Source organism: Phocoena phocoena, chromosome 16, assembly GCF_963924675.1.
Source record: "Phocoena phocoena chromosome 16, mPhoPho1.1, whole genome shotgun sequence".
Taxonomy (NCBI): domain Eukaryota; kingdom Metazoa; phylum Chordata; class Mammalia; order Artiodactyla; family Phocoenidae; genus Phocoena; species Phocoena phocoena.
The window spans coordinates 19,918,848-19,933,031 of NC_089234.1; the positions used below are offsets into that span (position 1 = coordinate 19,918,848).

At 45.0% G+C, this 14,184-nt stretch overlaps 1 protein-coding gene across 4 annotated transcripts in view; it reads left to right on the forward strand.

The window, feature by feature from the left end:
- XPNPEP1 (X-prolyl aminopeptidase 1) overlaps positions 1-14,184 on the forward strand; it is a 55,421-nt gene that overhangs the window by 34,369 nt on the left and 6,868 nt on the right. For 2 of the 4 annotated variants that reach the window (XM_065894706.1, XM_065894707.1), the window contains exons 9-17: positions 680-761; positions 2,331-2,541; positions 6,605-6,694; positions 7,307-7,357; positions 8,552-8,610; positions 8,745-8,822; positions 10,733-10,804; positions 12,550-12,610; positions 14,111-14,180. In XM_065894706.1, coding sequence (XP_065750778.1) covers positions 680-761; positions 2,331-2,541; positions 6,605-6,694; positions 7,307-7,357; positions 8,552-8,610; positions 8,745-8,822; positions 10,733-10,804; positions 12,550-12,610; positions 14,111-14,180 — 774 coding nt within the window. The remainder of the gene's footprint in view (positions 1-679; positions 762-2,330; positions 2,542-6,604; positions 6,695-7,306; positions 7,358-8,551; positions 8,611-8,744; positions 8,823-10,732; positions 10,805-12,549; positions 12,611-14,110; positions 14,181-14,184) is intronic. The other 2 variants (XM_065894711.1, XM_065894708.1) reach the window with 2 other exon arrangements.

The window sequence follows — 14,184 nt, forward strand, 5'->3', positions numbered from 1 at the left end:
CCTCGGACGGGAGCTGTGCTCTCTGCTGGTCCCTCTAGTTTCTCCAGCACGCAGTGACCTCACTAGACCCCCTGACACTGGCCAAGGCAGGTCCTCCACCCAGCCGTGGTTCCGGGTGGGCCGCAGGCTCAGGTTTCATTCGTGGGCTGGAGCCCCGCTGACTCACTGCTTTTGTTCCTCTGCCGGGAAGCCCCGCCTTCCTGGGGCTCTTGACCCTCGCACAGAGGGCCTCATCTGGCCTCCCTCATGGGTGGGTCTCAGTTTTTCTACTCTAGGTCATTCCCCTCAGAAGGGAGCGAGTGCTTGGCTCCGTCCCCTGTATTTGGGAGTGCCGGAGCGGTTTTTCTGTGGCACGTCAGGCCTGCTAGGCCTGGCAGGTCACCGCCAGGTGGACCATTTCAACTCTTGTCTGGAGGGCATTTGTTGGGTTTTCTGACTAATAACTCTTCCATCCCCTTCTCGGGATGGTGATGCGGTAGCGTAAGAAACAGTTCTGGTGCCATCATTTGGTGGATATGAGCAACTGCAGCTCAGAGGTGGGACCAGGAAGTGAGGCTCCCAGCTTCTCTGAGAGATGCCGCCCAGTCCTTCCCTAGCGAGTGGAAGCTCTTCCCTTGCTCTACAACCTACCCCTTAAACTCTCACTCAGGCAGGTGACAGGAACTTTTTTTTTTTTCAGGGCTGTTCAATCTCCGAGGATCAGATGTGGAGCACAATCCAGTATTTTTCTCCTATGCAATCATAGGACTAGAGACCATCATGTGAGTGTTGGCCCCGTGCCTGGAAGTCCTTCCCCACAGCTCCTCGGAGCCCCAGTCGCCCCCTTCTGGCCCGGGCCCGCCAGCCTCGGCCTGACGTGCGCTAGTACGCTGCTTTTCTCCTGCCCTTTCCCTTTCCTGCCTCTCTTCCTTCCCCTTCTTGTCTTCCTTAACAATAGATAATTATTTATATCCTGCCTCTCTTTTAATCCTGAAAATGATTTGAAATCTCTGAAAGTCTCGGTAGTACTAGGAGATAAAAAAAATAGGTGGTCGAGGACATCAGAACAAAACTGGAGAGAGTGAGGTTAGTTCACAAAATTCCTGCTGCAAAGTCTTGTTCAGGCTATACATTTGATTCCAGGTTTCCTAGCAGCCAATGCCAAGGGGAATATGGGCTCTGTTATACAATCTTGGGTCCACGATGCAAATAGACACAGTCATTTTGGAAGGTCAGAAGTGACACAGAAAAACCCCCTGAGCTGTGCCTTGTCAGTTTATCTTTTAAACTGCTGCTTGTGGCCAACCTGCCATTGCTCTTCTTATTTGGATGGCTTTCTGCATTCAGACAACATATTTATTGAGTGCCTGTTATGTGCTGGGGTCTCTGTTAGGTGTTGGGGTGAATGAGACAGACAGGGTCCTGGGTTAGAGTTGCAGAGATGAGAGGTTTCCTGAGGGCATTTGGGCACATAGTGGGCACTAACTTGTCATTGGAGTGGGTACGGGTGTTATTGGAGGGGCCTGACCTGGTCAGAGGAGGCTCTTGGGGAAAGTAATATTGAGTCAGAGATTAAGGGTACGTGTGGGTTAGCTAGGTGAGTAGGGGGCGAGGAGGAAGAGGAACGGTGATCTAAGCAGGGGAAGCAGCATTTTCAGAGGCTCTGGGCAGGAGAGAGCACAGTATGCGTGGAGGACCCAGAGTGGTCCAGTGTGGTTGGAACCTGGAGTGGGAAGCCGGCAGGTGGGCAGGGCCCCCATAAGGAAGGCCTTGTGAGCCAGGTTCAGGAGCTTGGGGCTTTTGTCCTGAGGATGCTGTGGAGCTTCTGGATGAGTTTTTCACACGGAACTACATGGTCAGGCTTGTAAATCATAAAGAATGTTATGATTGGAGTGAAATTATGGGGTGAATTATGATTGCTGCGAAAAATAGGGTGGATAGGGAAGACTGGAGGCAGGTTGACCAGTTAAGGAGGCTGTGGTACTGATCCAAGTGAGAGACGGTAGTGACCTGAACCTGGGCAGCGACTGGGCCAGGCTACAGCGAAAGCTGGAGAGGTTTGAGGGGTGTTTAGGCTATAGGTTCAAAGATCTCAATGTAGGAGCGAAGGAGGAGCATCAAGGAGGAGAGTGCTCAGGTCCTGGCCTGGGGAGTGGGGTGGAAGGTGACGGCATACGCAGGGCAGGGAGCGCAGTTTGGGGAGCAGGATTTGGGAAAGGCGTGGAGGAAAGAGGAACTGCTTGGCTTGCATGCCGGGAGGTAGAGCCTGTCGCTTGTGTGTGGGTCTGTGTTCTCGTCCTCTCACTCCTGTGCCCGCCTTTTCTGTCACCTCACCTCTGGCCCCTCTGCAGGCTCTTCATTGATGGCGACCGCACAGATGCCCCCAGTGTGAAGGAGCATCTGCTGCTTGACTTGGGCCTGGAAGCTGAATACAGAATCCAGGTGCTTCCCTACAAGTCCATCCTGAGCGAGCTCAAGACCCTGTGTGCCAGCCTCTCCCCAAGGGAGAAGGTGTGGGTCAGCGACAAGGCCAGCTATGCCGTGAGCGAGGCCATCCCCAAGGTTGGTAGCCCCAGAGACCCATCTAAACCTGCCACTCCAGCTGCCAGGCCCTTTCCAGTCCTGGCATCGTGCGGCTTGTCTTTGAAGCAGAGGTTGTTCAGGCAGATTTCCAGGACTGGCTGTTGGGTCAGAGGTGTCGTCTCCCTGGATGAGCCCTTTGGGCTGGAGTGTGAGGCTTTTAGAACCCATTGAGTTCTGTGTTTTCCAAAACGTGACATGAGAGATGATTTTAGGTGGTACACATTCATACTTAGGTTTATTTAAATGTCTCTGTTTTAAAAGTGTTTTAACAGTTACAGAGAATGAACTAGTGGTTACCAGTGGGGAGAGGGAAGGGGGGAGGGGCAAGATAGGGATATGGGATTAAGAGGTACAAACTACTATGTATAACATAAATAAGCTACAAGGATATATTGTATAGCAGAGGGAATATAGCCAGTATTTTATAATAACTTTGAATGGAATTTAACCTTTAAAAATTATGAATCACTATGTTGTATACCTCGCACTTATATAATACTGTATATCAGGTATAAAAAAAGTGTTTTAGTGTGTACTAGAAAAAAATATGATTAGTATATGAGACCATATATTATAAAAATTGTTTCTTAAGAGAGAGTTGAGTTCAGTAACCTATGTTGATTCAAAGATAGTCTAAAGAAAAGTCTTAGTGAATAAGGGTCCAGGGGGTAGCAGCTAGGGTAAGACCTGTGCAGGTGGTATGAGAGTATCTGAAGTTTGGGAGAGACTACCCTACACCCACCTCTCCCACCACATTTCATAGTTAAGGAGACCTGAGGCCCAGGGAGGCTTTGGGAGTTGGGGATTTGTCAAAGGTCAAATGATACTGATAACCCTGCCCTTGACTGAGCCCCTGCTGGGTGGTGCTAAACAGCTGACACCTTCCCCCTCATTTTAACTGAGGCCTGGCACAGGAGTTCAAGGTACCTTACTTGTAGCCTTTTTTTTTTTTTTTTTTTAACATCTTTATTGGAGTATAATTGCTTTACAATGGTGTGTTAGTTTCTGCTTTATAACAAAGTGAATCAGTTATACATATACATATGTTCCCATATCTCTTCCCTCTTGCATCTCTCTCCCTCCCACCCGCCCTATCCCACCCCTCTAGGTGGTCACAAACCACCTAGATGACCTCCCTGTGCTATGCGGCTGCTTCCCACTAGCTATCTATTTTACGTTTGGTAGTGTATGTCCATGGACACATGGGAGTGTCTATGCCACTCTCTCACTTTGTCACAGCTTACCTTTCCTCCTCCCCATATCCTCAAGTCCATTCTCTAGTAGGTCTGTATCTTTATTCCCATCTTACCCCTAGGTTCTTCATTACTTTTTTTTTTTTCTTCGATTCCATATATATGTGTTAGCATACGGTATTTGTTTTTCTCTTTCTGACTTACTTCACTCTGTATGACAGACTCTGGGTCCATCCACCTCACTACAAATAACTCAATTTCATTTCTTTTTATGGCTGAGTAATATTCCATTGTATATAATGTGCCACATCTTCTTTATCCATTCATCTGTTGATGGACACTTAGGTTGCTTTCATGTCCTGGCTATTGTAAATAGAGCTGCAGTGAACATTTTGGTACATGACTCTTTTTGAATTATGGTTTTCTTGGGGTATATGCCCAGTAGTGGGATTGCTGGGTTGTATGGTAATTTTATTTGTAGTTTTTTAAGGAACCTCCATACTGTTCTCCATAGTGGCTGTATCAATTTACATTCCCACCAACAGTGCAAGAGTGTTCCCTTTTCTCCATCATTTCTCTAATGATTAATGATGTTGAGCATTCTTTCATGTGTTTGTTGGCAATCTGTATATCTTCTTTGGAGAAATGTCTATTTCGGTCTTCTGCCCATTTTTGGATTGGGTTGTTTGTTTTTTTGTTATTGAGCTGCATGAGCTGCTTGTAAATTTTGGAGATTAATCCTTTGTCAGTTGCTTCATTTGCAAATATTTTCTCCCATGCTGAGGGTTGTCTTTTGGTCTTGTTTATGGTTTCCTTTGCTGTGCAAAAGCTTTTAAGTTTCATTAGGTCCCATTTGTTTATTTTTATTTCCATTTCTCTAGGAGATGGGTCAAAAAGGATCTTGCTGTGATTTATGCCATAGAGCGTTCTGCCTGTGTTTTCCTCTAAGAATTTGATAGTGTCTGGCCTTACATTTGGGTCTTTAATCCATTTTGAGTTTATTTCTGTGTTTGGTGTTAGGGAGTGTTCTAATTTCATTCTTTTACATGTACCTGTCCAGTTTTCCCAGCACCACTTATTGAAGAGGCTGTCTTTTCTCCACTGTATATTCTTGCCTCCTTTATCAAAGATAAGGTGACTGGGCTTCCCTGGTGGCGCAGTGGTTGAGAGTCCGCCTGCCGATTCAGGGGACACAGGTTCGTGCCCTGGTCCGGGAGGATCCCACATGCCGCGGAGCGGCTGGGCCCGTGAGCCATGGCTGCTGAGCCTGCGCGTCCGGAGCCTGCGCTCTGCAACGGGAGAGGCCACAACAGTGAGAGGCCCGTGTACCGCAAAAAAAAAAAGAAAAAAAAAGATAAGGTGACCATATGTACATGTGTTTATCTCTGGGCTTTCTATCCTGTTCCATTGATCTATATGTCTGTTTTTGTGCCAGTACCATACTGTCTTGATTACTGTAGCTTTGTATTATAGTCTGAAGTCAGGGAGCCTGATTCCTCCAGCTCCATTTTTCGTCCTCAAGATTGCTTTGGCTATTCGGGGTCTTTTGTGTTTTCATACAAATTGTGAAATTTTTTGTTCTAGTTCTGTGAAAAATGCCACTGGTAGTTTGATAGGGATTGCATTGAATCTGTAGATTGCTTTGGGTAGTAGAGTCATTTTCACAATGTTGATTCTTCCAATCCAAGAACATGGTATATCTCTCCATCTATTTGTATCATCTTTAATTTCTTTCATCAGTGTCTTATAATTTTCTGCATACAGGTCGATGACATGATAATATACATAGAGAATCCTAAAGATGCTACCAGAAAACTACTAGAGCTAATCAATGAATTTGGTAAAGTAGCAGCATACAAAATGAATGCACAGAAATCTCTGGCATCCTTATACACTAATGATGAAAAATCTGACAGTGAAATTAAGAAAAGACTCCATTTACCATTGCAACAAAAAGAATAAAATATCTAGGAATAAATCTACCTAAGGAGTTGTAGCCTTTTTGACTGTCCTGCCCTGGGCCTCTCTCCTCCACTTAGCAGTGGGCCATCCTGAGAGGAGCCCAGGCTTGGCCCTCTAGACCTGGCCTGCCATTGCACCCCTGTCACTGTCACACTGCATGACATAGTTACTCAGAGCTTTACCTCCTTGGGGATCATGCCTGCCTTTGTCTCATGACAGGTAGGTATCTCAGAGAGAGAGAGAGAGCAAGGAGAGTGGAGAGAGGGAAAGCCCTTTGAGAAGCTCTGTGCTAGTGCAAGTGCAAGGTGGTGCAAAATCCCTCCCCCCTCCCTGTAACACAGGGCTGGATTCTAACTTGTTTTCAAATTGGGAAGGCTCTTCCCGGGCTCTTTAAGGCCCTTTAAGATCAGACCTTTAACAGTAGCTGATCCCTGAGCAGGAGCCTCCCCTCTCCCCTCATCCATCATGTGCATCCCTAGACAGTGGGAAAAAGCCTCCTTTGTGCAGCCAGAAAGGGGTTGTTTCGGTCAAGCTTTGATCTGTTAGTGAACTCTGACCATGACCTTGGAGGTTTGAAAAGCAGTATCTCTCTGATGGCTGGCAGCCAGCAGTCTCAAAAAGCTACGGGGTGGGGGATAGACGAGAAATAACTTGTTTTATGTTTTTACTTTATCTTTTTGGATGAGCTCAAGCACCTTTCGCCATGCTCAGAGTCACCAACCAAAAAGGGCAGGTCTTCGGGCCCCAGGGGACAGCTGGGTGGGTCCTGAGTGGGAGCTCTTCCAATGATTTGTCTTAAGTGTGCTGTGCTGGGTGGAGAGGTGATAGCCTTGGTCTTGGGTGAGTGAGCCAGACTCGATTTCCCATATGACTGCCTTTCGCCCCAGGATCATCGCTGCTGTATGCCTTACACCCCCATCTGCATCGCCAAAGCTGTGAAGAATTCTGCTGAATCAGAAGGCATGAGGAGAGCTCACGTGAGTAAAGCAGCCTGTGCAGAAGAGGGGATGCATGGTGGTCAGAAGGCCCAGCTCCCTCACCTGCTGTGTGGCCTTGAGCCTGGCACAAGGTGGGAACTTCTCTGAGCTTTCCAGAGTTAATGAGAGAATGAAATAAAATACTGGATGGGCTAGATCTTTACATAATATAACATAAAACGCAAAAGGAGATTGATGATGATAGTGTAGGTGATGGTAATGATGAAGGTGAAGCCTCTGAAGAGGCCTAGATTTGTGTTTCAAGGCCAGCAGTGGATCTAGAAAGATTTGGGGCCCAGAGACGGCTTTTGACAGTGGCCTTTCCTGCTCCAGTAGTACAGGAATGACCCCTCTGAGGGTGCTCCTGTGTGCTCTGAGGTGGGCCCCTTCCTGATTGTGCCTGAACTACTCAACAGCAGGGGAGCCCTTTCCCCCATAGTGGAAATTGCTGCACACTTGTTCACAGGAAATGCCTGCATGTAAAGCCCTGATTGCTGATGGTTTGTAGCCCTATAAGTGCAGCCCTCTCAGTATCACATTAGGGCTGGGCTTTGAATCTGCCCATCTGATTTTCAGTAATAACTTTAAAAAATGTCTCTGTTATTTGCACAGATTAAAGATGCTGTTGCCCTCTGTGAACTCTTTAACTGGCTGGAGAAAGAGGTCGGTTCTTAGTCTTTGTTTAACACATGGATATAGATTATTCAGAAATTATCTACATGTGATTCGAACTGTGGCTCTGGTTGACCACGAGGTCTAAGATCTTGATCTAAGTTTAGTACTCTCTTTTAATAGTTCTTTGTGGAAATTTGGTGTGTGTGTAAAAATTCTTTAATTATGGACAGTAGTAACAAAGATGAAGAAAGAAATTCCTTAACAGAATGGATCCTTTGTGGTTAAGGAATTGTCTTATAACTAAGTGGAGTTTCATTATAAGAAAAAATGACTCTTACGATATTACAGGCAAGCTGACTGTGTTAAGAGAAAAAAGATCTTTGTGTATGTTTTGAACTTTAAGCCATAAAACTTTTTATATTAAATTGATTCCTGGGCATTAGTTTCTTGCCCTTTCACTCCCTGTAGTTGACAGGAAGGTGATTTCTTTGTGCTCTTATTAAACAATATCATATTTCCTTTAAATATTATATAAACAACTCTTTTAAAGTAGCTTAAATTGGAAGAAGAAAATATCACCCTGATTCCCACTGGTGTAACAGTTTTTTCCTCTTTGGCAGTTGTTCATCTGTGTACATTGTTTTTTCAACATAAATCATTTTTACATGCCTCTCACTGTACAGCTACGATTTTGTATTTTATTTTATTTACTTATCATAGTGTGAGCATTTTCCATGTGCTTTGAGGTCTTTAAAAAAATGATTCAAATAGAGACTGTGTTTAGTAGCTAGACTGATTTATTTACCCATTCCTTCTATTTTCAAATGTTTTAGATTGTTTAAAATTTTTTTTGCACTTACCAAACATCTTGTAATAATATCTTTGCATTTATCTTTTTTATTTATTTAGGATCACTTTCTTAGGATGATATCCTAGGTGGGGATGCTTTTTAATTTTTAAATTTAGGTGTATTAAGTTTTGGGAGTTTTCAGGATATAACACTGAGGGAAATAGTTGAGTGAAAAATTAAATGTATAGAAACGCTTCTACTTTTAGATGGCTTTGGTAAGAGCCTTTGGAAATTCCCTCCTTGTAAAGATGAGACATATGCTGTGTCCTATAGATTGGACAGTTGGGACGTGGGGATTGAGGAAAAAGTAAGCTTTTAATGCACCTCCTATAATATGTAGGAGACGGATGAATTTATCACACCCCAGTGGTTTATAAGCAACTTCCTTATAGGTGCCCAAAGGTGGCGTGACGGAGATCTCAGCTGCGGACAAAGCTGAGGAATTCCGCAGGTAAGGATCACTTTGGAGGCCCATGAACCTTGTGCTCATTTCCTTGGCAAGTTAAATGAAGCCGGGAGGGCCCTGATTCTTGGCACAGTAAAAACCTTTAAGCCACTCTGCTCTTGTGTATCTTTCTGTTCCAGGCAGCAGGCTGACTTTGTGGACCTGAGCTTCCCAACAATTTCCAGTACGGGACCCAACGGCGCCATCATTCACTACGCGTAAGGCATGCGGAGGAGCACGCTGCCCGGCTTTGCTGCTGCTTCTGCATGGGAGCCTGAGCAGGGGAGAGACATTATTCTACCAGAGGCCCTGGCGCCCACCTCCGTGTGTCTGTTGAGATCGTTCTTATATGGGAAATAGGACCTTGGAGGTCTTATTTTCTCTTCTGTGCTCTAAATCCCCAAGCCTCTGCCTGTTGGGAGCCAACTCTTAGGCACAGAGGTTTCGCATTGACATTCTCGCGATGTCAAACGGGTTGTCCCTCTTTCCTTTGAGGCTGCAGTATCTGTATTCATAATCCCTGAATCTTAGTAGTTAGGATTTTTAGTGTTTTTCTTTTCTGACAGTGGCAGCCTTCTTGATGCACTAGTCCAAACGACCTGTGAGCTCCATCACCTCCATACCGAAAAAGCTGATCACTAGGTTGTGGAGCACCCTGCTACGGTTGAAGAGATAATCTGTAACGGCTCTTTCCTCCCCAGCCTATGGGGATTTGTACCACACGACCTACAAGAGCCCATGGACCCACAGAGCCATGCATCCCTGCACTGTGAGACAAAGGGGGCGCTGATGTATTTTAGAACTGCTAGACCTGCCTGTAGAGGTGGTGGGAAGTGGGGCTGCAGCTTCAGCTTCACCTGGCTTACGCGGTTCTGCCTCGTGTGGGCATCTTGAGTCCTTTGCTCCCCACCCGTGATGTGCATAGTGAAGGAACACTTGGCTGTCTCACTGTGCTGCAGTGCTGTACGTGGGCACAAATTCCTGCCCCCCGCCTTTTTAATCACTTTTAGAGTTTTTAGTCTTGGGACAAATTTTGAAGCTGTTGTGTGGGAGACAGTCACAGATATGTGACTGTACAGTTCTCTCACATTAATGCCTCTGTTCCAACATTAAAATAGCAAAAGGACTTTAGTTTTATCTTATATTTAATGCAGGTGATGAATTTCCTGGCTGGATACTACTCTAGAATTTTGCATATAATTAACACAATAAATAATTTCAGACCAAGGGGGGAGAATTTTGCTTCTCCTTTGGTCTCTCTTCGTTGTGGCTGTTGGAAGCCTGTTGACAGAGAGGGTGCTGAAACTGGGCCCATGTCTGGTTGTCTTTTCTGCCAGTTGGGCTCGAGTGCCCACTTTCACCCTTATTGCCTGGAAGTGAAGGAGAACCTCTCTGAGAACCTCTCTCGGCTGCAGGGCGGAGACTTGGAATGCTCGCGTCCCTTTTAGCTTTTCCCAGTGCAGCGTATTGTCTGGAAAAAGGCATGGAGAAATCAGATCACTTTAAAAAATACCAGATGTTCATTTGAAAAAAGAGCTCTAGCATAAGAGCATCATGGTCCATTCCTTTCCCCAGCAAAAATCCTGTTAGGTTTTCTCCCAGACTGAGACACTGACCTTCTGCCTGTCTGGTGGTCTAGGAAGCAAGTGGGGAGGCACCTGGTGGGATTAGGACTGAGGGAGGGAAGTGGTGGCTGAGGCAGGGGCCTGGACCGCCCCCCGCCCCCCGCAAAAAAAAAAAAAAAAATTAGACAAATGACTGCGGCTGCTCTCCTCCCACTTCCCAGCTTGGTCCTACTGCTTCTATTGATTATTATTTTCTGTAGCTTTTACAATTACCTGATGAACACTTGTTTTCTTCCAGTCACAAATGGAGGAAGATACAAAGAAATATGTTATTTCCTTCTCCTGAGCTCTTTATCTGTTGGGGAGATAGGTTGACTGGGTCTTTGAATAGTAGAAGGTTAATATTAGTTGTAATAATTAACCTATTGGGTAACTTTAGTGTGATATAATTTAAGGCTTACATAAATTGTTCGCACAGTACAAAGAACTCTTGTATTCCTTCCTCCCAGATTCAGGAAGCATTTACATTTGTGGAATAATTAATTTTTAATTAACTTTCTTAGGCCGGTCCCTGAGACGAATAGGACCTTGTCTCTGGATGAGGTGTACCTCATTGACTCGGGTGCTCAATACAAGTAAGTGAATCGGGGCTGTGTAGAGCTTGACTCCACTGAATCAAGGCAGTTGAGTAGGTGGACGAGCCAGGCTCCAGCCGAGAGTGCTCAGCTGGTCATCTCATTCTGCGCCAGCCACTGATGGAATTGTTTCCACGTCTTGTCCTTTTTTTCACCCCTTGTTGAAATAGCCCAGTTGTGATCCTGTTCCCACAAAAGACTGTTTGATAGAAATGTTTAGTCCTTGGCTGGAAGCTGTTAAACACTAAATAAATAACTGAAAGTAAGCTTTCAGAACCATTGGGAAGTCTTCTGCTCCAGCCCATACATCACCTGGCAGCTCCCCAGACTTTTAGTGGCCCCAGGGCCTTGTGAAGTGACGGCATAATTTTGAATGAATGAATGAGAAATGAGGGCTGTCCCTGAATTTCTGAATTTCCTTCTTCATGGCTTGCTGCTTTCACAGTCATCATCTAGAATAGTTTCTCAGAGAAACCAAGATTTGGTTGGGTCTTGATGTGGAACCCACGAGGAGGAGAGGAATAGGTGTTGTCTGCATTGAGAGCACACGAGCAAGGCCTTTTACTACTCCTTTCTCCACTTAAGTTGGGACTTTGGCTGGTGGAGATGGAAGCCACAACCTAGCCTTGGGACGTGTGGGTTGGAGTTAATAAAAGCCTAGAGCTAAGGGTATTTGGATTTCTTGGGTAATGGTATAACTTTGGTTCACTTCTAAATTTTAGCAGTATTCTAGGAGTTACTCTTTCTGTGTCAAGGGGTGGATTAGGGTGTTCTAAAAGATGCATTCGGGTATTTTTAGGGTCCAATAAACCGCTTGCCATCCTGACAGAAGGAATTAAGAGTTTGACCTTCTTTTGCTAGAAACAGGTTCCTATTTACTTTGTCTACCTCCCTTTCATTCATAATCCCAGGGATGGTGTCTTCCGTGAAACAGTCCTCACATTGTAGACCAAGAGTGTGTGTGTCAGGGCCTGACTGAGTTCACTCCCACTACACTGGGCCATCCTTGCATTCACACTTTGTCTCATTTTTTTTTTTTTAAATAATTTCATTGAAATATAATACAGCTTACTCATTTGAAGTGTACAATTAATGGTTTTTAGTTTATTCACGGAATTGTACAACTGTCACCACAATCAATTTTAGAATATTTTCATCACCTCAAAAAAGAAACACCATTCCTGTTAGCAGTCACTTCCCACTTTCCCCTACCCAGGGAACCACTAGTATACTTTCTGTCTGTATGGATTTGCCTATTCTGGACATTTCATGTACGTGGAATTATATGGCCTCAGTGGCTGACTTCCGTCACTTAGTGTAATGTCTTCCAGGTTCATCCAGGTTATAGCGTGTATCAGTACTTCATTCCTTTTTATTGCTGAATAATATTTCATTGTATGTGTATACTACATTTTGTTTACTCATCAGTTGATGGACATTTAGGTTGTTTCTCCGTTTTGGGTGTTATGAGTGATGCTGCTATGAACATTCATGTATAAGTTTTTGTGTGGACATATGTTTTCGGTTCTCTTGGGGGTTTACCTAGGAGTGGAATTGCTGGGTCCTAGGGTAACTCCGTGTTTAACCTTTTAAGGAACTGTAAACTGCTTTCCAGAGTGGCTCTACTATTTTATATGTCCACCAGCAGTGCATGAGGGTTCCAATTTCTCCACATCCTCATCTGTCTCACATTTGAGCAAAAGCTTATTCTGAGTGAAAACTAATTTGTCCTTCCTTTTGGAAAGGGATGGAACCACAGATGTGACTCGTACCATGCATTTTGGAACCCCTACAGCCTATGAGAAGGTAAGAGAAAACTCGAGAGGCCCTCTCTGCTCTTTGACAGTTCTCTCTTGTGAAAAGGATTGTATACATAAGTAAAAATTATATGTGGGACAATAAAATAGCTCATTACTGTGGAATCAGGCTTATCTGCTTTATGACATCCATTTAATTAATTATTGGAGAGATTTTAAAAGCATTCTGTCTGCTAAGGTCAGAGTGGCTCAGATTCAAGTTTTAATAGCTTTGGCCTTCTCTTCAGTCAGGAAGTTTCTTTGGGGAAGGGAGTGGGGTAGTGAAATATATGCCTTTTTACGAACAGTGGCTAGATTTCATTCTGAAAGCTACCCCCGTTCTTTTTTCAAGTTCAGCATTCCTATTTGTAGGCTCAACTCTCTAGGAACCCTCTGAAATGACATGCACTGCTCAGTTTCTGGTCTGTCTGGCATGGAAAAGAGGAAACAGCTGTAAGGTAGAGAGATGTGTACCATGAGTCTGGAGACCGGGCTTCAGATCTTCTCTGCTGTTTACAGACTCCATGACCTTGAACTCAACACTTAGACCATCCATAAAAGCGGTGAGAAGAGTACTCACCTCCAAGGCTGGCTGTGAAGGTTCTGTGAGCCCAGCAGGTTCTTGGATGATAGTCACTGCTTGGCAAATACTGGTTGAATCTCTGAGTATATCTCTTTTTCCAGGGAGCTCCTTCAGGAAGCTTGTCCAGGGAAGAGGGCTTTATTGGATAGAGCAGGGCACATTTCCCAGAGTTGGTCCCTTGTGTCATTCATTTGTAGGCACCAGCAGATGAAGAAGGGTTTGACCTTGGGTCCAGATACCTACCTTTGGTGTGACTCTTCTTGTTTTGTGTTCAATCCAGACCAGATTGAACAGTGTGGGGTTTAGTCCTGACTCTGCACCTTACTGGCAAGCCACTACCCTTCCAAACAGCACTTTTCTTGTCCAGGCAGTAGGGACTAAACCCTGAGTATAGATGGTGGTGAGGTGCGCAGAGGTTGAAGCAGGACTGCCTGGCTCCAAGGCCACATGCTGCCACTTATGAACTGCGTGACGTGGCATTCATCTCTCTGTGAAGTGGGGATGGCAAGAGCGCCTCCAACAAGAAGTGTGGGGTTAAACCTACAGTGCTGTACGCATCATGCCTGGCACAGAGGGATAGCTCGTACGTGTTAGCTAGTGTCATCAGTACTTCTTAGTACTTTTCCCCAGTCTTCCTGAGGCTCAGATGGCAGAGAGTATGGCAGAATGTTCATTACAAGGGAGAGACTTGTGGGGTCATCTCTCAGTCAGTTCTCTTTTATTAAGTGGAATTTCAAGATTTTCTGGAAAATTGGTACCAAGGCCAAGGTTTTTCTCCACCACCAGATTTTTTTCCTTTTTCCTCTGATTTTCTCTGTGGTATTGCTACAAAACCTTCAGAGGCAAGGTTTTCAGAGCTACCCGAAAACTATAGGATTAAAACGCCTGTGCCAGTCCTGAACATGCCCTCTGGGTTTTCTTTGGCAGGAATGCTTCACATGTGTCCTCAAGGGCCACATAGCTGTGAGTGCAGCTGTTTTCCCGACTGGAACCAAAGGTAG